Genomic DNA, 23593 nt, shown 5'->3' with positions numbered 1-23593 from the left:
GGTGTGGCTTGGTGGGCATGGCATGGCTTGATGGGCGCGGTAGGGAAAGGATACTGTAAAATCTCCATTCCCAGCCCACTCCAGGGGAAGGATGCTGCAAAATCCCCATTTCCTCCCGCTCAGCTGGGACTTGGGAGGCAGAGAATAGATGGGGACGGGGCCAGTCAGAATTTTTACTACCGGTTCTCTGAACTACTCAAAATTTCCACTACCGGTTCTCCAGAACCGGTCAGAACCTGCTGAAACCCACCTCTGATGCCCATCTTGACCACATCCACACCACCCCTCCGAGGTCAAACACGACCCTGATGCGGCCATCAATGAAATCAAGTTTGACAGTCCCTGCTATACACTGTTTACCACCTAAAGTAATATCAGTCTTAAAACTGGTTAGTTTCAATAGCAACATCTATTATTTTCCAATAGTTCTAATATCTCTGTAAATTGATTTAAAAAAAAAAAAGTTCAGACTAGAACCAATAAGGGACATCTTTTTACATGGGGAAACGCCTCCTAACCGTGTAGTCTACCATGGGCTCAAGCGAATATGTTAGAATTGTCACAAGAACATCTATGACCTCACAATTTAAACTCTTTAAGACTTGGAATAGACGCCTGAGAAATAGCAGCAGCACAATTTTTTAACAAACCTGGAGTTATTAAGAAATGTATGAGAACCAACTCCTCCTATGGCACAGGGTTTTTAAGGATGTGAAACTGAAGGTAAGACAAAGTTTGTACAGCTTGGAGTAGAGTGTCAAGTTACTTGTGCTATAAGCTTAGTAATAGAAACGACAACTACCTTGTTTTCATTTTTGCCATTTATTCAGGCCATTTCATCAGTCTTATCTTTCCACCTCTTTTCATCAACTACAGTCACAACAGGCTTCTGACGTTTGGCCATGATGAGGTATGGTAAACATGGGGTGGACACAAGGCAGATAGACCCAGTGAGTGACTTGCAGCAGGACAATAAATTGTCATTCCCAAATTTTTTTAAAAAAACAGCAACAGAGGAAGGACTTCTCCACCTGGCCCAAATGATTTTGGTGAAATTAAGAAAGATGAGAAAGGGAAGGCAAAGTATATCCGAACAGATGCACATGTGGAACCAATTCCTGAATTCATAATGTTTCCCTTTTTTTCCAACCACGAGCAGATCTCAACATTCTAGTAAAGGACAGAATAAACATTCAAGCTGGAATTAGTATTAAGTCGATGCAGGGGTGGGCTGCTGGGGGTTCGCAGTGGTTCTAGAGAACCTCTAGCTAAGATTCTCTGCAGTTCGGATAACCCCCAAATCCCACTCCTGGCTGGCCCCGCCCACCCCGCCCTGCCCCTCCCAGGAGTCCCTATGTGGCCTATTTTGGATGCAGGTAAGTGCAGGGCATGCACAGGTGAAAAACGGGCCTACCAGAAGTTCGGAAACAGGCTTGTTTCCAGAGGGCCTCCGGAGCCTGGGAAGGCCATTTTCACCCTCCCGGAGGCTCAAGTAAAACCTCCGGAGCCCAGGGAGGGCAAAGTCCCCCACACAATGGTGCAGGAGGCCGACTAGGCCACGCCCACTATCGCCATGCCCACCCAGCAACCAGGCACCTTGCTAAAATTTTTAAAGCCCAACCCTGAGTAGATGACCCAATCATTGTAGCTAAACCTATTCCTGAAGTATCAGAATTACCTAGGAGAAAGAACTAAGTGTAACTAATGTCTCCTGAAGAGAGAAGTTGCTTCATCCTAAAGAAGCTTCTTAGGAGAAGTGTGGGAAAACTTAAAATAGAATAGTCACTGAAAAAAAAGTATTAGGTCACTGCATAAATCTAACATCTGAATCTTCATTATATGATCTATTAAGTCAAATCAGATTGTAAACTTTCGTACTCTGTTTGAGAGATAGCTGCTAAGAAACAACAGGAGCAAGCTCCTTGTCAGCCGTGGAAGCCATCTTTTTCTTTGGCTCTTCAGGGCTGCCACACTTAGTGCTGTAGGAAACGGAGGGGGGATTGTATGGAGTTGGGAAGATATCTGGCCATAATAACTTTTCTCTGAGAGTCAAGGACATTCAGCCCTGCACCTGGAGTGGCGTGACTAGGAGGCATCTCCAGTTGGGATGGCGCATTGATTGGACCATGAGGTGGACATGTGGGTGCAGGGGAAGGGACTTGGACTTTCTTTTGGGTGGGGAAAACCTGGAAGCTTTCAGATTTGGGTTTTCCCAGTTGTGCCAATATGACGTCTCTAATAAAATGGAACTTTGAGGAACTTCAAAGCCTTGGAGACTTCTTGCATTGGGGGTGTTCCTTAGAACCCTGACACTCCTATGACCAGATTACAATTAACATCCCCCATTCTCCTAAGTGTCATTTGGGAGGGGGGTTGTCTCCCCCTATGGAGCTTTGATCTCCATACAGAGATTTTATGCCCTTGGCCATTTGTAAGAGCAAAATTCTGTTTCTACTTCGCAGAAGCAAGCCATAAGAGAAGAGATCATTCTTGAATCATGTACTACTCATAGCTTCAAGCAAGATCCATGTAGAATGACCTAATAAGCTTTTCTGTGCTCCATCTAGCAACCCCTGAGAAATATAGCCAAATGCAAACCTTTCGTTAAGGCCTGAAAATGGAAACGGACGTCATTCCAGAAATCGTAGTAGAAGACATACAAGTAGCCGGCAACGTAGATCAGGTTCCAGAGGCAGCTTTGGAAGAAGCAAAAACTGAGGAAGATGTTCATTCTGGTCAGACCCAAACCTATGTCCTTTACATTGGAAACTTAAACCCCAAACATTCCAGCGAAGATCTTGGCAGTATGTTGAAGGACATCCTCAGTATGGCAAGCGTCACGCTCCAAAGATACGATATTGAAGTGATCAAGAAACGTAAGCAGGCCTACGCTTATGTTCAGGTGGCCACAGAAATCAGCCTGGAGCAAGTCCTCAAACAACTGCTCCTTGTTTCGGAGGCAGAACACAACCTCTCCAAAGAGCTTGTGCAGAAGGGGAAAAATCTTGTGGTGGGACAAGGCAAAAAGCCTGCAACTGCTACCAAAACTAGCAGAGAGGTAAGGTGCCAGAAAGCTAACTCTTCTGTTATACTAGGGTAGTGATGGCAAACTTTTTCAGCACTGAAAAGGGAGCGCGCATGCGTCTGAGCTGCAACCCGGAAGAGGAGCTGCCCAGGGTGCCTGCACATGCCCGAAAATAAACTTCCAGTTTCAGCTACTGAACTTCCGGTTTCAGCCAGCTACTCTTCCGGGTTTCTGGTGCGCATGCACACGTGACAATCACCTGGCTGGCACGCATGCTCACACATGAAAACGGAAGACCAGCTCTTCTAGTTTCCAGCACTGTTGCATGCAAAAAGGTCAGCTGATCATTGCACGTGCATGCACGCCAGAAACCCGGAAGAGGAATGGGCGATGCCACACATGCCAGGCAACATGGTTCCACGTGCCACTTCGGGCATACGTGCCATAGGTTCACCATCACGGTACTAGGGATTCCAAACTAATGGTTTGAAAAAGCAGGATAGCTGTTATATGCTAAATTCTTGGGCATATATAAAAGCTTCTCACCTATGCAACACCAAGAAGACAGAAATCAAGAATCACACAAACTGCACCAGCCAGATCATTCTTGTACTTAAAATACCTGTGCAAACTTCTGTTTAAAATCAACAATGAAATGTATTTAGTATGAATGAAAGGCTGGAATAGTGGAGAAGCCAAAGTCCACTAATGAACTGGTTCTTAAAGTTCTCGGAATCCTCCCCTTATCCAAGCAGACATACATGAAAGATACACATACATGTGCAAGAAGCAAGGTGCATGAAATGTATGCCTTTTGCTTTTTTTCTCTCCGTTGCAAGGAAATAAATAACAATAAATGTTTTCCTTGCACCATAATAGCAAGGGGAAGCTTGGCTATTCTAATAAGGGGTTTATTCCTTGCCACATAAGCCCTAAATCTTTTCCCTCTCAGCAAAACAATAGCACCCAATCTAATTCACCATGACATAACAGAGGCCACCTTCATGTATTACAAAATATTTCTAGCACATCTAGATTTTTTTCCATATTCCTTTAAAATAGTATTAAAGCAGAATAGTCTAATTGTGTATCTACCATGCACTAAAATAAGCATGTCACGGTAAATCTAGGCATTGTTTGCAGACAGGACATTTGGCAGCAATTGTTTTTTTGTTTTTAAAAAAAAGTCCCCAAAAGATTTGGGATTTAGCATGTTGCCTGGACCCAGCTACCTTCTTTCAAGTCTAACGCCACAATTCCGTGTTCCCTTAAGCAAGGTTTAATTTGCAGCAGGCAGAGTAAACTCAGCTTTTAAGTGTCACTTCAAACAGATTTAACACAGAACAGATTTGTTCTTTGGAGACGGTGGTTCCATTTGGCTAAATAACTCCCAAGTTATTGCAATAACCTTCAGAGAGCACATTGATGCCAACGGACAATATGAAATTTAGACAAATGCGGTCATGGTTATACTTCCAAACTGACTTATTTTCTATAAGCCTATAAGCCTCACTCTCAGTGTGGTACATCTAAACACCATTTAAATGTATTGGATTGCCACACCCATAATTGCTAAACCATATACAGTAGTAGCCAAAATCGTGGAAACCTTTTGGGGAAAGTGTATTTTCTTAAAACTAGCTAATAACACCACTTTTTTCTGGAGTAAAGACATAAAATTATATGTCAATGGAAAGATAATTTAATCAAGAATGTAATGCAATAACTTTTATGAAGGATTTGCTATTAGAATAGCAGTTACAGTATAAAGAAGAAAAGTGAAACAGAAAAAATGAGATATACAAAAATTATCATGTCAGTTAATAGTTGGGTAACCATTAGCATGAATTATGGCCTTACAACATCTTCCCATGGAGTGAACCAAGTCTTTTAGTTCTGCAGCTGTTCTAATGTGAAACCAAGATTGAAGGATGGCTTCTATTAACTGGGTTTTATTGCTGGGTCGCTTCTGACTAACAAGTTTCTTTAGTCGGCTCCATAGGTTTTCAATTGGGTTAAGGTCTGGGCTATTCCCAGGCCATTCCAGCAGTGGAATAGGATTATCTTGAAACTCCAAAAAGTTGTGGTGTTTTTAGACATCAAACCTCAAAAATACACTTTTCCCAAAAGGTTTCCACAATTTTGGCCACTTCTGAAGCTCTAGGGAACTTACAGGAGTTATTTGGGAGGTGGGGGAGGACCCTACTAGCCACAAAGTTTGGGGAAAATATGTCCAATGGCATACTAGGATGTAATTACGATTCCTCCACAGAGACCCAAAGGTATCCCATGTGTTATACATATTAACAATTGGCTGTTCTAAACCAACAAAGGAGACAAACTCAGTATAGATCTTGAATTATAAACTCTTCCCTGGTTTCAGAGTTTTCAGCAGTGACAGCCATTCAGTGATCCAGGTCATGGTTGCCTCAAAGCTATTTTTTTTCAAAAGGCAACTGGACTTTGTTGTTTCCCTGAAGATGTTTCGCTTCTCATCCAAGGAGCTTCTTCAGTTCATGAACTGAAGAAGCTTGTTGGATGAGAAGTGAAAGTTCTTCAAGAAAAAACAAAGAAAGTCCAGTTGCCTTTTGAAAAAAAAGCACCTTTGGGACAGCCATTCAGCTTTTAGAATAGAAAAACAATTACAGCCCCTGCACTTAAGCTCTTCCTTCCCTGTTTGAACACCAATGTTTGTATATAAAGCACAACAGGAAATATTGGATCTATACGGGTATGTAATTTTTATCACAATTGCTCAACCAAAACAGGAACCTACATTCTTGCAAAGCCGCAAGTCCTTTTACTGGTGACATTTGATTATACGCTTGAATTTTACTCATCATGCCTACAGAGTGATTCCATGGGGAGCAGATCTGATGGTCTGCTAGGAGGACCGTCAGGGCCCGAGAGAAGGAAGCAACTGGCAAATGACAACAGAGCTAATCCCATCAGAAAAAGCATCCGCTACCCTTGGAGACTGATCGACTGGCCAGTGACTTTTCTGAACAGCACCCGCTCGGACAGTGCCATTGTCCATAAAGAGATTGTTGGGAGAGAATGTCTGTTCTACGGAGCTTTCATTGGTGGGGAGACACGGAATGTGGAATTCAAGCAAGGGAGCGGAGAATACCTGACGACAACGCTAAAGCATCATTTGCGGAAGTACACCTGTGCTTTTCTCAACAGTGAAGGGGGCAGTCTTTTCGTGGGAGTTGAGGACAACGGCTTGGTGCGTGGCGCCAAGTGCGACCACAAGGAAGAAGACCGAATTCGCCTGCTGACCGATTCTCTTTTAAAAACCTTCAAGCCCCAGGTTTTCCCTACCGCCTACACGCTCAGCTTCATCCCAGTTATCAAAGCAGAAGACACGGGCATCTTTCTCAAAGTCATCCGGCTGAGCGTCCATCCTCCCAAGCCCCACGCAGAACCCCTCCTGTATGAAACAGATCAGGGGGAGGTGTACCTGAGGCGAGATGGCAGCATCCAAGGACCCCTCTCTGGAAGCGCTATCCAAGAGTGGTGCCGGCAGGTAACGTTCAGATTTTGCACATCTTGTATAAAATGCTTGGGGACCAAATTCTAGCTGTCACACAAAGAACTAAGTTTGAAAGTGCCATCCGATAAGCAAGAGCAATAGCACAGACTTATATACTGCTTTACAATGCTTTAGTACTTTACAGGACGTGGTGGTTCAGTGGCTAAGATGCTGAGCTTGTCAATGGAAAAGTCAGCAGTTCAGTGCTTCGAATCCCTAGTGCCGCGTAACAGGGTGAGCTCCCGTTACTTGTCCCAGCTTCTGCCAACCTAGCAGTTCAAAAGCAATTAAAAAATGCAAGTAGAAAAATAGGGACCACCTTTGGTGGGAAGGTAGCAGCGTTCCATGCGCCTTTGGTGTTTAGTCATGCTGGCCACATGACCATGGATAAGTCTTCGGACAGCGCTGGCTCTTCGGCTTTGAAACAGAGCACTGCCCCCTAGAGTCAGGAATGACTAGCACAGATGTGCGAGTGGAACCTTTACCTTACAGTGCTTTATAGCCCTCTCTAGGTGGTTTAGAGTCAGCCTATGGCCCCCAACAATCTGGGACCTCATTTTACCGACCTCGGAAGGATGGAAGGCTGAGTCAACCTTGAGCCTGGTGAGATTTAAACTGCCAAATTGCAGGCAGCCGGCAGGCAGCAGAAGTAGCCTGCAGTACTGCACTCTAACCACTGTGGCACATAAGAAATAGCTTCTGGTTCCCCAACATACAAAATTGGGGGGCTTTAGAGGCTTGTATCGGAATTGATGGTTTTTGTCAGGAATAAATACTTTTGTCATTGAAAAGCAAGTTTAAAGTTCCCAAAGGCCAGCAGAAAAATAAAACTGCTAAATCCTTTCAAATTAAAATCATAGGTAGAGTTCAGCTATTGATGATGGTTGTGTCAGCCTTCTCTCTAGCAACCCAACGATTAAAATATCCAAGGCATTTTTTTTTTTCCTGCTACAGTGCTCTGCTTTTAAGTAAACCTTCTGCAGAATAGATTAAGGTGTTCCAAAATAACTGAAGACATTGCCCCTGCTAAGATCATGCAAGAAACAAGGGCAAGCCAGGCCATCTCCTTACTTTTTTAAGAGACTTTCTGGCTTTCCTGATGCTATCACCAGAGTCCAGCTTGCAAAACAAATAGTGCAAAACCGCTATTATGGGGCAAGGAATGACCATGACTTTGTAAATTTCCCAGAAATGGACAGAGGAAATCAAGAAGCTGGAATTGAAAACAGGCGACTTGCTGAAGGAGAAAGAAAACCTGCAACAGCAGATACGTTTGCAGAATAACAGCACAAAATGCTGCGTCATCTCGTAACGTTAAGCCATGCCTTCCATAATCAGCTGGAGGACAGCTACATACATGCCTGGGCAAAGAAAACGCGGCCCCAGTTAAAAGCTTGGATCTACCTACGGTCATCTTGTGCCAGGAGAATGGGGGCCATTATTAGGCTCTGCTTTGCTCTTTCCAATACATGTAGAGTGGAGAAAGCAATTTTTCCCTCCTCTCTGTGTGGATGTGTGTGTGTTATCAAACCAGTCAGGTTGATGAAAGTGATGGAAATCATCTTTTGTACACGCACTGTTGTGCATCAATACATTTCACGTTATCGGTATTTAAAGGGGGGGGGAAACCATTATTTGCAACTATATTAACATGGCAATTTTTTATTTTTTTTTAATTTGATTTATATGCCGCCCTTCTCCGGAGACTCAGGGCGGCTTACAATGCGTTAAGCAATAGCCTTCATTCTTTTGTATATTTTATACAAAGTCAGCTTATTGCCCCCACAAACTGGGTCCTCATTTCACTTACCTTAGAAAGGATGGAAGGCTGAGTCAACCTTGAGCCTCGGAGAGATTCGAACCAGCAGAAATTGCAGGCAGCTGTGTTAATAACAGGGTGCACTAAACCACTGTACTATCAAGGCTCTATTCCCATCACCCCCCTTCTCTAACCTGCCCTTTCCTCTGCCTGTTTTCACTGTGTGCCTATTACTGCTATCGGCAATTCTCTCCTTAGAAACAAAAAACAGGAAGTTACTGCTGGGCTGTTCAAGCAGGTTAAAAGTCCAAACGTGGATTATGGTACAGTATTCTTTAACTGACATCCACCAGCTGGCAACTCGAGAGCACTTTTGAAGCTTGGCTTGAGGCTCATGATTAAATTAAGGCATCTGTCGGAACCCCCAGACCAGCATTTATGTGGGTGGTTGTTTCAGATTATATAATAATAGCGACCTCCTTTCCGTGGGTTAAGGAAGAGCAGCCAAGTTAATTCCTTGAGTAAACATTAGGCAATGGGTCCCAGGAAGTTTTCAGTTGGCCCTTAGTGTGATTTGGGGACAGTGGAGTTGGGATGGTAGTTTCTACCATCTTTTTCTAGTATTCCAGGTATAGTATCAGCAATAATCAGGAGCAGTGGTGGGATTCAAATAATTTAACAACCGGTTCTGTGTACTAATGACCGGCTGGGTGGGCGTGGCCATGGTGGACAGGCGCCCCCCCCCCCCAGTGCCCCGTTTTGGGCCTAGAAGGCCTCCCTACAGTCTCCTGGAAACAAAAACGGGCCATGGGGATGGCACACCGCACTCCCCACCACCACACCGTTTTGGGCCTAATAGGCCTCCTTGCACTTACCTGGGAGCCAAAATGGGGCGCCTGGGGACACCTGGAAGGGGCGGGGTGGGAAGGGATGGGGTGGGGCCAGTCAGCAATTTAACTACCAGTTCACCTGAATTGGCTGAATCCCACCACTGATCGGGAGGGAGGGAGGGAGGGAGGAAGGAAGGAAGGAAGGAAGGAACAATGTGATGTGAGGGAGAGAAGGAGGAAGGAAAGGAAAGAAGGAAGGAAAGAAGGAAGGAACAATGTGGTGTGAAGGAGGGAGGGAGGGAGGAAGGAAAGGAAGGAAGGAAGGAAGGAACGGACAATGTGATGTGAGGAAGGAAGGAAGGAAGGAAAGGAAAGAAGGAAGGGACAATGTGATGGGAGGGAGGAAGGAACAATGTAATGTGAAGGAGGGAAGGAGGAAGGAAAGGAAGGAAGGAAGGAAGGAAGGAAGGAAGGAAGGAAGGAAGGAAGGAAGGAAGGAAGGAAGGGACAATGTGATGGGAGGGAGGGAGGGAGGAAAGGAAGGAAGGAAGGAAGGAAGGAAGGAAGGAAGGAAGGAAGGAAGGAAGGGACAATGTGATGGGAGGGAGGGAGGGAGGAAAGGAAGGAAGGAAGGAAGGAAGGAAGGAAGGAAGGAAGGAAAGGACAATGTGATGTGAGGAAGGAAGGAAGGAAAGGAAAGAAGGAAGGGACAATGATGGGAGGGAGGAAGGAACAATGTAATGTGAAGGAGGGAAGGAGGAAGGAAAGGAAGGAAGGAAGGAAGGAAGGAAGGAAGGAAAGGACAATGTGATGAGAGGAAGGGAGAGAGGGAGGGAGGAAGGAAGGGACAATACGATCTAATTTCAAAAGAAATTCCACTCTTTAAATAAGAGAAATGGAGAGGGCATGGGGGAAAAAAAGAGTTTTCAAGTTATATAAACAACACGGGGCAAACCAATTGTTTTCCCAAAGTTTTAATGAACTGAAAAGGATCTGTACATCCAATCTATTTGCACTAACACACTGTTTCACCTAACTTGCTGGGAAACGTAGTTGATAACCTGCACTGGGAAAAGATCGTAAACCATGTTTTCCTTCAACCCGCCCCCCCCGCCCCCCTTTGCAGGCTCATCCTTTCACTCTCCTACGGCTGCATCTGCGTGTCCCTGGAGGCATACTTCCCCTTGTAAAAAAAAACAGGTGCCTGGGACAGCCTCATACGCCAACAGGAGCTCTTCGTTCTGCACAGGGTGGTCTTCGAAAAATAAGACCCTCGGTGCTTCTTTCTAGTCCAAGGCGAAGCTCTCAATGAGGTGCAAAAAGGCAACTTCTGAAAAGTCACTTTTTCATACACGTGCACACCCTCCCCCACCCCTCACCCCCCCCCCCTTGATGCAAGGAATCGAATCAGTTCAGGAAGCTGAACTAAAGGAAGCCATGCTCCTCTGGTGAATGCGTAAAATGGGGCGCACGGGGGGGAATTGACCCACTCACATTTTTGAAACATCTTTGAATGTGTGGCCAGATTTGCTTAGCATCAGAATACACTGTATCTCGTGAACAGGAAAATTATACTCTTCGGAAAGGTTAAGCAATGTTAAGTGTAGCACCAGTTTGTTTTAGAATACTTTAGAATAGGGATCCCCAAACTTGGCAGCTTTAAGACTTGTGGACTTCAACTCCCAGAATTCTCCAGCCATGCTGGCTGGAGAATTCTGGGAGTTGAAGTCCACAAGTCTTAAAGCTGCCAAGTTTGAAAACTTCTGCCTTAGAAGCTTGCGATGGCCTGCCTTGCACGACTTTCCACTGAGATGCCGACAATATAATCTACCTCTCTCAACAATGGAGAAGCATCAAAATCCTGAACAGAGATTCTGCGCGGCCTCTTCTGCGAGCATTTACAATGGCCTGTTCAAACAAAATGTCTCTTCCCCTCCCTCAGCTTCTGCACTTTGTTCACAGTTGAGCACAACTAAAGCAGCACTGCCAGTTTCTCGGAATACTTTCTTTTTTAAAAAATAAAAATAAAAGTAACGACAAGATGTCCTCCAAAAATAAAAACAATTATAATAACATGATCTACAAAATCCTCAGGACGTATGGCTGTCCAGTGAAGAATTTCCAAACACCTGGATGGTGGGTAGGTTGGGATGAAGAGAGAGAAAAAGAGGAAGATCAGAGATATTTATATCAAACTAGCTGATAACCCAGCGTTGCCCCGGTATTTAAGAACCAATCCCCCCTTACCAGAGGGAGCCCCCTTGTGGAGTATCGTGAAGCCGTTACCATGGCAACTCCACTGTGCTGTACAGTTGAAGCCATTTTAAGGCACAACAGGCTGTAGCTTAACAGAACTTGAATCCAAAATGCACACTATCACTGTCAAAAGTACTGTGATTTGACACTATAGATACAATTCATTCCTTTTCATTTCAGCGGCCCAGGCGTTCCAGAGTTATGCTGGAACACACACACACACAGACACAGACACAGAGAGAAGGGGTGTTAGGGGTGTCTTATCCCCACAGTATTTTTTTCCAGAGAGTAAGTCATCTGTGTACCAAGTTTGGCTGAAATTGCTCGAGGCGTTCCAGGGTTATGCTGGAACATACATACACACAGAGAGCTATTTATATGTGTGTGTGTGTGTATGTGTGTGTGTGTGTATCAGTATTTGGAAAATACTCTTTAACCTGGTAATTTTGACTACAATGCTGGTCCCAGGAAATGTGATGCAAGCAAATAGCGAAAGAAACAATTTTAAAAACCTGGAAAATGAAAAATAAAGATTTTACCAGCAGTTTACTCATGATTCTCTGCAGTAAATTTCAGTTCTGTGATCTCAGAATCAGGGGAACTACTTCCACTTCTGTCACTATAGGTATCCCTGTAAAATGCAGGTTGTTAGAAAAATAACAGGATTTCTCTTACATACATAAACAAAATTCTGTTCCTGGTCTACTGGTTCAGCTAGAATTCCTGGCCACTGAGGCAAAAGAAATCAAGAGAAAGAACAGACTACAATCTACAGCAAACACTGGAGGTCTCAACATTCCTGAAGATAAGGTTGCTTGGCTGTATTTATATAAAAACCTTTTTTTATATAGTGGGGGCCCATTCTTGTTTTGTAACATAATGACCTGTTACAGGAAGACACAGAATTAGATAGGCCACAAGGGTCTTGGAAAGTTTTTGCTGACAGGCTAATCTGAACCATTTTTTTTTTTTATTATTAAAGACCAAATACCATATTTTTTGGAGTATAAGATGCACTCCCCCTCCCCCGCCGCTAAAAGTGGGTGGAAATATCTGTGCATCTTATACACCAAATGTTGCCGAAGCCCTGCCCACCTGCCAGCCCTCACCCTTCAACCATTTTCAGCCTCCGCATGTTCCGTTTTAGCCCCGTTCCAGGCTGTGGGGATTGCCACAGCACATTGCCGCCGATTGCTGCCTCCAAGTGTTGCATTTTTGGCCTCCGTGCATTGCGTTTTCAGCCTCCGCACACCCTGTTTTAAACCTGTTCAAGGCTGCCGGGATCGCTACAGCACACCGCTGCCGATCACAGCCCCCGCATGTCACATTTTTGGCCTCCGCATGTCATGTTTTTGGCCTCCACATGCCCTGTTTTTGGCCTCCGTGCGTCCCATTTTCGGCCTGTTCCAGGTGGCGGGAATCGGTGGTGGCGGCAATCCCCGCAGCCTTGAACCTGCAGAAAACACAATGTGCAGAGGCCAGAAATGGGGCGTGCAGAGGCTGAAAATGCAATGCGTAGAGGCAGCGATCGGTGGCAATGTGCTGTGGCGATCCCCGCAGCCTGGAACGGGTCTAAAGCAGAGCATGTGGAGGCCAAAAACGCAACGTGTGAAGGTGGCGATGGGATGTGGCGATCCCCGGATCCTGAAACAGCTGATTGGCAGTATTCTGGGAGGCAGATCCAACCGCCAATCAGCTGCTCGTGCTGAATCAGGCTGATATAACGTTCTGAAGCTGACCAGGCTGTTTGCTGCAAGGGCACTAGTCAGATGAATATCAATGGATGCTGGTAGGCAGAGGCAGAATTTTTTTTCTTGTTTTCCACCCCAAAAACTAATGTGCATCTTACTCCAGAGCATCTTATACTCTGAAAAATACAGTATATGAAAGTAAGAGAAATAGTTATTTGATTAGATGCAGAAAACAAAATACTGTGCAAGGGAATAGGATGTTATCATGAAGGCTCCAACGCCAGATGGATGTAAACCTGAGCTCACATACTCCCAAAGCAAGTTCCAACAGTATACAGGAGGCTGGACTTACCTGGGAGAGAGTCTGCAACCTTTCTGGAGATAATGTGAGAGTTTTCCTGCGGAGGCCAGGAGGAGGCCAAAGTAAGGAGGAGAGGGTTTTATGGGTCTGGAGAGGAATTCTGGGTGATACTGAACCCCCACAAAAAATGGATGTTCTAGAGGAGAAAATAAATCATGCTTTATTACCTTAATTGCCAAAACTATTCATAAGTCTACATGAATATCGTATAAAAAGCTAGAGGTGTGTAGCTATGGAAGAGAATATTTGTACCCAGGGTTGAACTGCGGGGTCCTTAGTGCTCTCTGAGCTTGGTTGTTTTTTTGCAATCTGGGTAAATCACTGATGTTACCTAGTTTGGTACTGAAAAAGAAAACCAAGCTCAGAGAGCACCAAGGACCTCACTGAAATTCATTTTTTAAAGAACTACTACAGCAATTCTCTTTTTTTTTCTATCGTGTTTTCCCCAAAATAAGACCCTGTCATAAGGCCTTATTTTTGGGGGAAACACTTTTCACTGTCAGAGGCCTTCAGAAACTTCAGCCAGCAAGGCTTTCCTGAAGGGCTCTGTAGCCGATAACAGAGCTCCAGATCAATCCGGAGCTCTGTTATTGGCTACAGAACCCTTTAGGAATGCCTTGCCAGCTGCAGGAGAAATGGGCCGAGGTGTGCAAGGCCTGGCTGTAACTGTCCGAAGCTAAGTTGTAGGGTAGCTACACCCCCCCATCCCCGCCCTAGCTTAATTTTTACCCGTGCACCCTGGAGTGGGTGGGGTCTTAATTAGGGCTTATTTTGGGAGTAGGGCTTATATTGGGCGCACCAGTGGTGGGTTTCAATTTTTTTTACTACCAGTTCTGTGGGTGTGGCTTGGTGGGCGTGGCAGGGAAAGGATACTGTAAAATCTCCATTTCCTCCCCAATCCAGGGGAAGGTTACTGCAAAATCCACATTTCCTCCCGATCAGCTGGGACTCGGGAGGCAGAGAATAGATGGGGGCGGGGCCAGTCAGCATTTTTACTACCGGTTCTCCAAACTACTCAAAATTTCCGCTACTGGTTCTCCAGAACTGGTCAGAACCTGCTGAAACCCACCTCTGGGCCGCACGTGTAAAAATCAAGCTAGGGCTTACTTTTGGAGTAGGTCGTATTTTCGGGAAAACACAGTATCTAAGGAAAGATCACTTCCACAAATCTCAGAGAAACCCCTAAAGCTTTTCCTCAATTAACAATAGCAACCCTTCTGGTGACAGATCACTGCTCACCTTCCAACTCAACCACTTCCATTCGCTCTCCTTCCACATCCTGGCCCACAAACTTCATACCTTTCTCTTCAAACGAGTTTTTCAGCTCTGGATTTACCTACGAAGAGAAGATTACACCAGGTGATTTTTTTTAAAAAAACTGGACTTTGGAGAAAAAGGGGGTCGTCGTCATCCCCCCACCGCCTCTCTCCACTACAAGTAGCCATACCTCAAATCTGTGTCTGTGCCTTTCTTCCAAGTAATCACCATCTCCATACAGTTTTCCTATTGGTGGGAAAAAATACATGGCCATTTGATTATTTGAAATTAGCCATACTTATTAATGCCATACCTTCCCTTTGCCTTTTCCTGATATAATGTTGATTTTCTTCCTCTTACAGAAAACTTTATTAGAAAGCAGTTCCTGTGTTCATCAAAATGTCACCAAAGAAAGAATGCATGAGCCTATCTTCTAGTCCAGGGGTGTCAAACTCGAAGGCTGCATCAGGGTTATGTTTGACCTTGTGGGGGGGAGGGGTGGCCAGTGTGGATGTGGCCAGCTTGATGTAACTCGTGTCGGGGTCACCTGTGGCGGCCCAAGCACTGTGCCAGTAAAAATGGGCTCCCGAGCTCTGTTCTCAGCTGCGACGGCCTCCTGCAACCCTCTGCCAACGAAAACGAAGCTCGGGAGGGCCGCGTGTGGCCCTCCCAAACTCCGTTTTCACTGGCAGAGGCACTGCGGGCCGGCCTTTTCTGTTTCCAAGGTGGCCCCATGGGCCAGATCTAAGCACCCCGTGGGCCGGATCCAGCCCCCAGGCCTTGAGTTTGACATCCCTGTCCTAGTCTAATATTTATTCATTTATTTATAACCCGCCTTTATTATTTTCACAAATATTCAAGGCAGTGAACCAACAAACCTTCCTCTTCCTAATTTCTCCACAACAACCCTGTGAGGTGAGTTGGGCTGAGAGAGAGAAGGAGTGGCTCAAAGTCACCTCAGCTGGCTTTCATGGCTAAAGCGGGACTTGAACTCTCTGTCTCTTGCTTTCTAGCCTGGTGCCTTAAACACTAGACCAAACTGGCTCTCAAATATGCTACATCTCTAAGCTTTTCATCTGAACCAGAAGTCCATCAATGGTGCGAAGACAATAGCTTTCCCCACCTGTGATTCCCCAGCAGCTGTTATTCGGTGATGTCATATACCCTCTCTGTACCTGGAGTTTCATGTTACAACTAATAACCGCAAACTGACTTTTCCTCTGTGAACGTGTTCAATTGTTAACTGGCTATCACAATATCTTGCTGTTATCTATATACTAAAACTCTTGTGTCTGTAATCTTTAATTGACAAAACAATGCATCACAGGGCAAAATGTTTGGAACCAAGGTGCTTCAAATGAGCTAGTTTACAGAACGCATCCAAAATCCAGGTCCCGTGACTCTCCCGTGGAATTGAAATGTGGCCATGTTTACAAAACATTTTGTGACCTAAACATGATCCTAAATCATTTTATGACATAATTCTAAATGTCATAAAACATTTCCTGTAGTCAACTCCTGACATTTGAGTGTATTATACAGTTCAACATGGACTACTTTCAAGACAGATAGATCTCTGAATATTTCCCTGAATTTTACAAAACTTTTCAAGTTACACACTAGAACAATGATAGCAAGCCTTTTCGGCACTGAGTGCCGAAAAGGTTGCCCAGAAACGTCGTGCATGCACATGCTCGTTGGGGCCGCGCTCCTGAAAAGCCAAACTTCTGGGCTCTAGGACACATGCGCGCCTGACAATCAACTGGCCAGTGCGCATGCACACGCCGGTTTTTGGCACTGCCGTGCACATGAAGGACAGCTGATCGTCATGTGTGCATGCGTACTAGAAACCCGGACAATAAACAGGCAAGGCCGCGCATGCCAGGTGACATGGCTTCGCGTGTCACTTTGTGCATGCGTGCCATAGGTTTGCCATCACGGCACTAGCAGCTCTACCACTGCTGAAAGCATTGAGGAATCTGGCAAGGAAGTATCTCTGAAACGATGACCCAAGGGGTCACGGGGGTGGTCTAGTAAATACTTAAGTTTAAAATACAAAGTTTGCGGTATATATATATTTTTCTTTGTCGAGCTACTACCAAAGTCATCAAAGTTGCCCCAAATGTCCTAGGAAAGCGGGACAGCCACTAGCTATAATTTCCCATATGTTAAGGCAGCCTAGGCATTTGTATACTCAAAATACAGTCAAGGGTCAAAAGAAAGGAAGGGGGGGGAAAAACAAAAAGGAAGGCCAAGAAAAGCATACTCATGACTGAGTTCTTGGTTTGGAAGATGGTTCTTCTCTTGCCCAGCCTCATGGTTCCGCCCATTTGACCTGGATTGTGTTCCGGCATGTCAATTACCTGAGAAGTCAAAGAGGATGATGTGATAGAGGAGGAGGAGAAGATAAGACAACTAAGAATGTTAAGCAAGTATGCAAGGAAAACAAAATATGTGAACTGATTCATTTACACGGGTTTAGTAGCATCTAAAAACAAAATTAATGGTTTCTGGCATTGGTAATCCAGAGCTTAATCCAAGGGCTTAAACCCCAATTCTACCAGCTAATACAGTATTTTTCATGTGTACCATGGGTTTTAGAGTGTATTCATGTGGGTGTGTAAAGTTTAACAGTATATGCATAGGTAACATACCCATACACATATACAAACATGCAAAAGTTTACTTTTAAGGTATCTAAAACACTCTTGAATAGAAAGTCAAGTAAATGTAACACACATCCTATTTGGTCAAATTGAGAGATTCACTGGCTCTAAATAAAATAAAATATGGACTTTCATATCTACAAAAAAAAATGGCAGAGGAACTCTCTGAGAAACACCTAACTTCAAATATGAGACAACATTTTAACAGAAGTTCATCAATCATAATACTATGGGGAAGTCTGATTATTTTCATCATAATTCATTCTGATGAGGCCATGTTTTACATTTCCTTTCAAACTAATTGTTGTGAGAAGGGAGGGAGGGAGGGAAGGAAGAAAATGTTCTTGGTATACATAAAAAGAAATCACAATGGATTAAAAAAGTATCATCACACTTACCACTGGATGTGTAGTTTTAGGGTCAAATTCGGTAGAGTTGGCATCTGTGGATGATAGGCTTTGATGACATAAATTCTCGGGTCTTAAGAAAAAAAATCTACATTTCCAGTAGAAAGCAGCTTTTCCGTTAATTAGTATTAATGACAATGTACGCAAGACTCAGAGCAAACGCTTCACATATACCAGGGGTCTCCAACCTTGGCAGTCCTACCCAAATCAATAATATACCATGTTGTATATTTTAATAATCCACTACTTAAGTTTGAACATTTGTAAATAGGTGTGTTCTTATTAAGACCTCTACACTTAGGCTAGTAAACAAAGCAATAAAAACATGGGAGGTTTATATTTTGTATTGCGAACAATTTAGAGAATTAAAAGCTCATCCCTTTATAAACTCTTGTAAAAAACTGGGTAAAGTGAAATAGGTACCATTACCTTACGAGTATAAAAAGCTTTATTGCGATTTAAATGTTCCCGGTATACTGCTGCCCTACAGCAATTATATCACAAGCGATTTTAAAGATTAACATTCTTAAAGACAGGCCCAAATGTTTATTTTCCCACACTTTTACCTTGCCAGCCAAGGATATTGCGGGCAAACTCCACAACAGCCAACTGCATTCCCAGACAGACTCCTAGAGAAAACAGAGCAAGGAAATATATTTTAAAAAACATGCACTGGTATTCTCTAATACACAGCAAAGTCCTATTATCCTTCTTTATTAGACTCTACATAAGCAGCTGAAGATCAGGTACAGGAGGACCTTTGGGATAATTTACAGCAGGGGTGGGGATTCTACCGGTTCAGACAAACCGGTAGCTCCAACGATCAGCTGGGAAGAGAACCGGTTCGCTCCCTCCTCCCCTGCGCTTTACTTATCTTTATCTTCCCAGCTGACTGGCGCAGCAGAGCAGATTGCTGCAGCTCAGCTGTGTTACTCCCAAGTGATAACACAGAAGGTTAGTATTTGTAAAACTGTGTGCACAGCGTGCGTTAGGCGCGCGCAAAGTGCGCGATCACCGAACCAGTTGTTAAACCGGCAGCATCCCAACACTGATTTATGGCCTTACAATTAAGCATCAGTCTGAATGCAAGAAATCACATAGAGGTTTCTTGGGATAATACTGAACAATATTTCTTTTAACTTATCATTTCAAGCAAGCTGGTACAGAAAAGGACCATTTCAATTCTGGTTCACATTCAAAGCAATTAGTTGAATTTTATTTATCTAATCAATAGAGAGATGGATTGGTTGATTGGAGTAACTTTAGAGGCCACCCAACAGTTTATGCCAGTGGTCCTCAAACTACAGCCCGCAAGCCGGATACAGCCCGCTGAAGCCATTAATCCGGCTCGCATGGGACGAGGCTGCCCCGCCCACATCGTCCCACCTACCTACCAGTCCCCACCCGCCTTCTGGAGGCCAAGGAGGCCAAAAACGGGACGCGCTGAGGCCTTGGGAGGCCAAAAATTCCCCAGCCTCCAGAGAGAACACACACACACACACAAACAGAAGTCCCTCACACACACCCCAAGGCAGCTACATCCCTTCACTAGCCACCTTTCCACCCCCAGGAGCATAACAAATTAATTTGTTTAATTTGTGTGTATTGCTTAATGGACTGCTAAATTGGCCATGCCCACCCAGTCACATGACCACCTAGCCACGCCCACCCAGCCGATCCGGGCCCCCAAGTCTGAGGGACCGTGAATTGGTCCTCTGTTTATAAAGTTTGAGAACCCATGGTTTATGCTGTAATAAAGAACTATGAGAAAAAGATCACGTATGGGCAAGAGGAAACAAAACATCAACACGCCGAAGAAAATTCAACGGACTCAACAACCACTCTATCCCCAGGCCTGGGAGCAAAGCCAAGTTTTTAAAGACTTTGGGAACATCACAAGGTTGGGTCACATGAATCTCTGCAGAGATGCTATTCCAGAGGGCATGTGCCGTGACAGAGAAGGCATCCTTCTTCTCTCTCTCGAGATGACACTGATTAATTGAAAGAATCTGGAAGGCACCCATTCTCCTGGTCCTACTGGACAGGTAGAAAATGTTGGACACAGAAATCAAAGTATAGACCAGTGTTTCTCAACCTTGGTAGCTTGAAGATGGGTGGACTTCAACTCCCAGAATCGCCCAGCGTGAAGTCCACCCATCTTCAAGCTACTAAGATTGAGAAACACTGGTATAGATCCAATGCCTTGTCAACTAAAGTTCTGCTACATCTTTCTCCGTACAAAAAAAACAAATAACATTCAAGCATATTTTCTCACCTAGGAAAGGTTTCTTCTGCTTTCTTGCCCAAGAAATGGCTTGGATTTTTCCTTCTGTGCCTCGAACACCAAAACCACCTGGAACCAAAACTCCACTAAACAAAACAAAACAAAAAAAGACTAAGCCACGCCCAGACTCTAAATTGTCTCTTATGGCCCCATACAAACAAAGACTATGTTTCAGTTTCCAAACAGTCCCCATTGGCTGACCTGTTACCATGTCTATCCAAACAGTCCCCATTGGCTGATCTGTTGCTATTTTCCAGTCTATGAATATTCATACTCTGACATATAGCCCCCAACAATCTGAATTAGACCCAGCAATATAAACTTGTTTCTGATATACGTCATCCTGTTGTTCAGAAACAGAAAACAAGGCCCGGTGCCTAACTCATTAAAAGGAAGTTATTTTAACACTGTCTCAACAAGTCTGGCCTAATAAAAATGAAGTTATTGCTGGGAGAAGTACAAAAACACCTTCAATAAAATGAGGAGACATGTTCTCATCATAGAAAGGAAGGCCTTACTCAGCACTGCAAAGCCTCTGCCAAGCTTCGTGGTATCGTACTGGTTCTTCTTGTAATGTAACCGGTTCCAAATTAGCAGAATCAATATACTGGAAAGAAAGAAAGAAAGAAAGATTGTCTACTTTTAGACCTTGAATGTCAAGGTTTGTTGCTCAATGCCTTGATTATTCTATTAACTGACGAAATAGTGACCAAACAATGATCCTTATGATTTTTATTTTTTTTTAAAAAAAAAAAAACAACTTCTGTTCCAAGTTATAGACCTTGGAGGCTTTTTCATCTTAAAATAGTTTAATAATCGACGAAAAACAGAGATGGACAAATTGACAAAAGGGATAGAAGAAAAAGATGAAACGGAATATTATTTAATATGGAATAAATGGTATAAATGGCTAGAGGTCAGGAACAGCAAGTAAGAAGGATTACTAATATGCCACTAAACAGACAATGTATGTAAAGTAATATATAGATACAATAATATGTATAACAGATAAAGAAATATATACCTAAATAAGGAACAAGGGAACCACAAGTATATGTAAAGATGGGGAGAGGAAAAACGTGAATTTTAAAAGAAGACTGATATGAAACTCTTATAAAATGGAAGTTTATGTTTGTGTTTCTGTTCTTGTTTTAAAGAAAAATATGTTTAAAAAAAATCAATGAAAAACATCGCTTATGTTTTGTGTTTCTGTTCTTGTTTTTAAAGAAAAAATAATAAAAATTATTTTTTTTAAAAAAAGTCAACAAAAACATTGCTATAGGAAGCTGATGATTACAAAAAAAAAAAGATCATTTAAATGATCACATCATCATGATGCCTTCAAAGCAATCAAGATTCTTAGAGAGCTTTCAGTCCTCTTTTGAGGAACAGAAGAAATTCCCCAGGCCAATCTTTAACTTTTCGCTCTCAGGACCCCTCCTCACTTTTAAAAAATTATGAAGGACCCCAAAACCATTTGTTTCTGTAGGTTACGATGATTAATACTGTATTAACACATTTATAGAATATTTATTGAATCATGTAAAAATAATATTAAACGTTATCAACATAAAAATGTTCATGAAAAACTATTTTAACAAATAAAAAATAATAAGATTGATATGTTTTACATTTCTACAAATATCTTTTAATATCTGGTAAATCTGGTGAATCCGAGAGGGTCTTGAGCAGGAGTTATCAAACTCAAGGCCTGGTGGCTGGATCCGGCCCACAGGGTATTTAGATTTGGCCCACAGGGTTGTCCTGGAGACAGCAAAGGACCAGCCTGTGGTGCCTCCACCAGTGAAAACAGAGCTCAGGAGGGCCACGCATGGCTCACCCAAGCTCCATTTTCAACTGTAACGGCCTCCTGCAACCCTATGCCAGTGAAAACAGAGCTCAGGAGGGCCACAAGAACTCAGGCCAAGCTCATCGTGGCCACACCCACATGCCCCCCCCCCGAGGTCAAACACAATCCTTATGCGGCCCTGAATGAAATCGAGTTTGATACCCCTGGTCTTAAGGGACCCTCAGGAGTCCTTGAACCACACTAAGAAAGAGCCTTGGTAGTACAGTGGTCTAAGGCACCCTGTTATTAAGCTGGTTATTAAGACCAGATGCCTGCAATTACTGCAGGTTCGAATCTCGTCAAGGCTCAAGGTTGACTCAGCCTTCCATCCTTTCTAAGGTAGGTGAAATGAGGACCCAGTTGTGGGGGCAATAAGCTGACTTTGTATAAATATACAAAAGGATGAAGGCTATTGCTTAGCGCATTGTAAGCCGCCCTGAGTCTCTGGAGAAGGGCGGCATATAAATCAAATTAAAAAAAAGAAAAGAAATGCTTTTGGGTCTTTTGATCCAATTTTCCCCATTGTGTTTATTATAGCTCTGGAAAAGTGTACAGTAGTAGCCAATTGGGGGATTGACACAATATCAACATCCCAAAGATTTTCTTACACAATGCTTGCATTGTTGTTATCACATTGATAAGCGCCATAATTTCTAACATTGCTGAAATATATGAGGTGGGCTAGTTTTTGTTGCTGTTGGTAAACGTAGTAGAAGTAATAGCATTTTAGGTGCAATATGAGTTATCAACTCAGGGTAGACACCCATACAGATTTTAAGTTTCAAATTAAACCAAGCAAGTAAATATATATATATATATATATTTAGGATAGTCAGTGGAAAAAGCATACCTTTATCTCAAGTTTGTGATTGATGGCTAGAGCAGAATGTTCCAAGGCTTTTATGACGGAAGCATATGAATCTGAAAATTTTGTATATTTGCCAACCAGGGCAATAGAACAGGTCTCCAATAAGCGATCGTATCTGTGTAAAAAACCAAAACCACGTAGTTAAAAAGTGAATATCAAAAAGGATGGAATGAGAAAGCCAATATAACATTATCCTCTCACAAGACAGCTTACTGGTTAATACGCTGGACTAGAAACAGGGAAACATGGATAGGCACAAAAACCAGCTGGGTAACTGACCCTCGGCCCTAGGAAGAAGGCCAGAGCAACCATTTCTGAAACTGCTACCTAGAAAATGACACAGACTTGTCCACGTAACTGCCAAGACTCAAGTCCAACTCAAAGCACCTGTCAGGCCTGGAAGCCATCTTTTGCACTAGGCCTTCAAATCTGCCACGTTTACTACTGTGGGAAACTGGGAGGGGGAATTGTATAGAGCCAGGGTGATATATAGTCATAACAACATTCCTTTCTCTGAGAGTCAAGGACATCCTGCCCTGCACCTGGAGTGGTGCGACTGAGAGGCATCTCCAGTTGGGATGGTGCATTGATTGGACCATGTGATGGACATGTGGATGTTGGGCAGGGACTTGAACTTTTCTTTGGGTGGGGAAAACCTGGAAACTTTCAGATTTGGGTTTTCCCAGATGTGCCCATATGACATCTCTAATAAAATGGAACTTTGAGGAAACTCAAGCCTCGGAGTCTTCTTTCGTTGGGGGTGTTACTTGGAACCCTGACAGCACCATTACCATTACCCCCCCAT

At 43.6% G+C, this 23593-nt stretch overlaps 2 protein-coding genes across 5 annotated transcripts in view; one reads left to right on the top strand and one right to left on the bottom strand.

Annotated features, from left to right (window-relative positions):
* The first annotated feature begins 552 nt into the window (after positions 1-552).
* On the top strand, positions 553-8049 carry SLFNL1 (schlafen like 1). Its single transcript, XM_034423588.3, has 4 exons — positions 553-723; positions 2463-3058; positions 5877-6554; positions 7750-8049. Exons 2-4 carry the CDS (start codon positions 2618-2620, stop codon positions 7870-7872), a joined length of 1242 nt encoding a protein of 413 aa, XP_034279479.3. The 5' UTR covers positions 553-723; positions 2463-2617; the 3' UTR covers positions 7873-8049.
* A 2058-nt stretch (positions 8050-10107) lies between these two features.
* CTPS1 (CTP synthase 1) overlaps positions 10108-23593 on the bottom strand; it is a 37851-nt gene continuing 24365 nt past the window's right edge. For all 4 annotated transcript variants that reach the window (XM_060694000.2, XM_060694002.2, XM_060694001.2 and 1 more), the window contains 11 exons: positions 22771-22903; positions 20590-20678; positions 20063-20157; positions 18354-18416; positions 17779-17822; positions 16981-17077; positions 14905-14960; positions 14697-14793; positions 13449-13593; positions 11945-12036; positions 10108-11278 (listed from right to left, as the gene is read on the bottom strand). In XM_060694000.2, coding sequence (XP_060549983.1) covers positions 11952-12036; positions 13449-13593; positions 14697-14793; positions 14905-14960; positions 16981-17077; positions 17779-17822; positions 18354-18416; positions 20063-20157; positions 20590-20678; positions 22771-22903 — 904 coding nt within the window. In that variant the 3' untranslated portion in view covers positions 10108-11278; positions 11945-11951. The remainder of the gene's footprint in view (positions 11279-11944; positions 12037-13448; positions 13594-14696; positions 14794-14904; positions 14961-16980; positions 17078-17778; positions 17823-18353; positions 18417-20062; positions 20158-20589; positions 20679-22770; positions 22904-23593) is intronic.

Source organism: Pantherophis guttatus, chromosome 10, assembly GCF_059756535.1.
Source record: "Pantherophis guttatus breed Tessera chromosome 10, ASM5975653v1, whole genome shotgun sequence".
Classification (NCBI taxonomy): Eukaryota; Metazoa; Chordata; class Lepidosauria; order Squamata; family Colubridae; genus Pantherophis; species Pantherophis guttatus.
The sequence above is the reverse complement of the archived record's forward strand: the minus strand, read 5'-3'. Positions and strand labels throughout refer to the sequence as shown.

Excerpts from the sequence above, each read along its gene's own strand:
- SLFNL1 (XM_034423588.3), top strand. The coding sequence starts at position 2,618 with ATGGAAACGGACGTCATTCCAGAAATCGTAGTAGAAGACATACAAGTA. Across the intron at positions 3,059-5,876 it reads CTACCAAAACTAGCAGAGAG|AGTGATTCCATGGGGAGCAG; the intron begins GTAAGGTGCCAG and ends TCATGCCTACAG. Across the intron at positions 6,555-7,749 it reads TCCAAGAGTGGTGCCGGCAG|AAATGGACAGAGGAAATCAA; the intron begins GTAACGTTCAGA and ends TAAATTTCCCAG.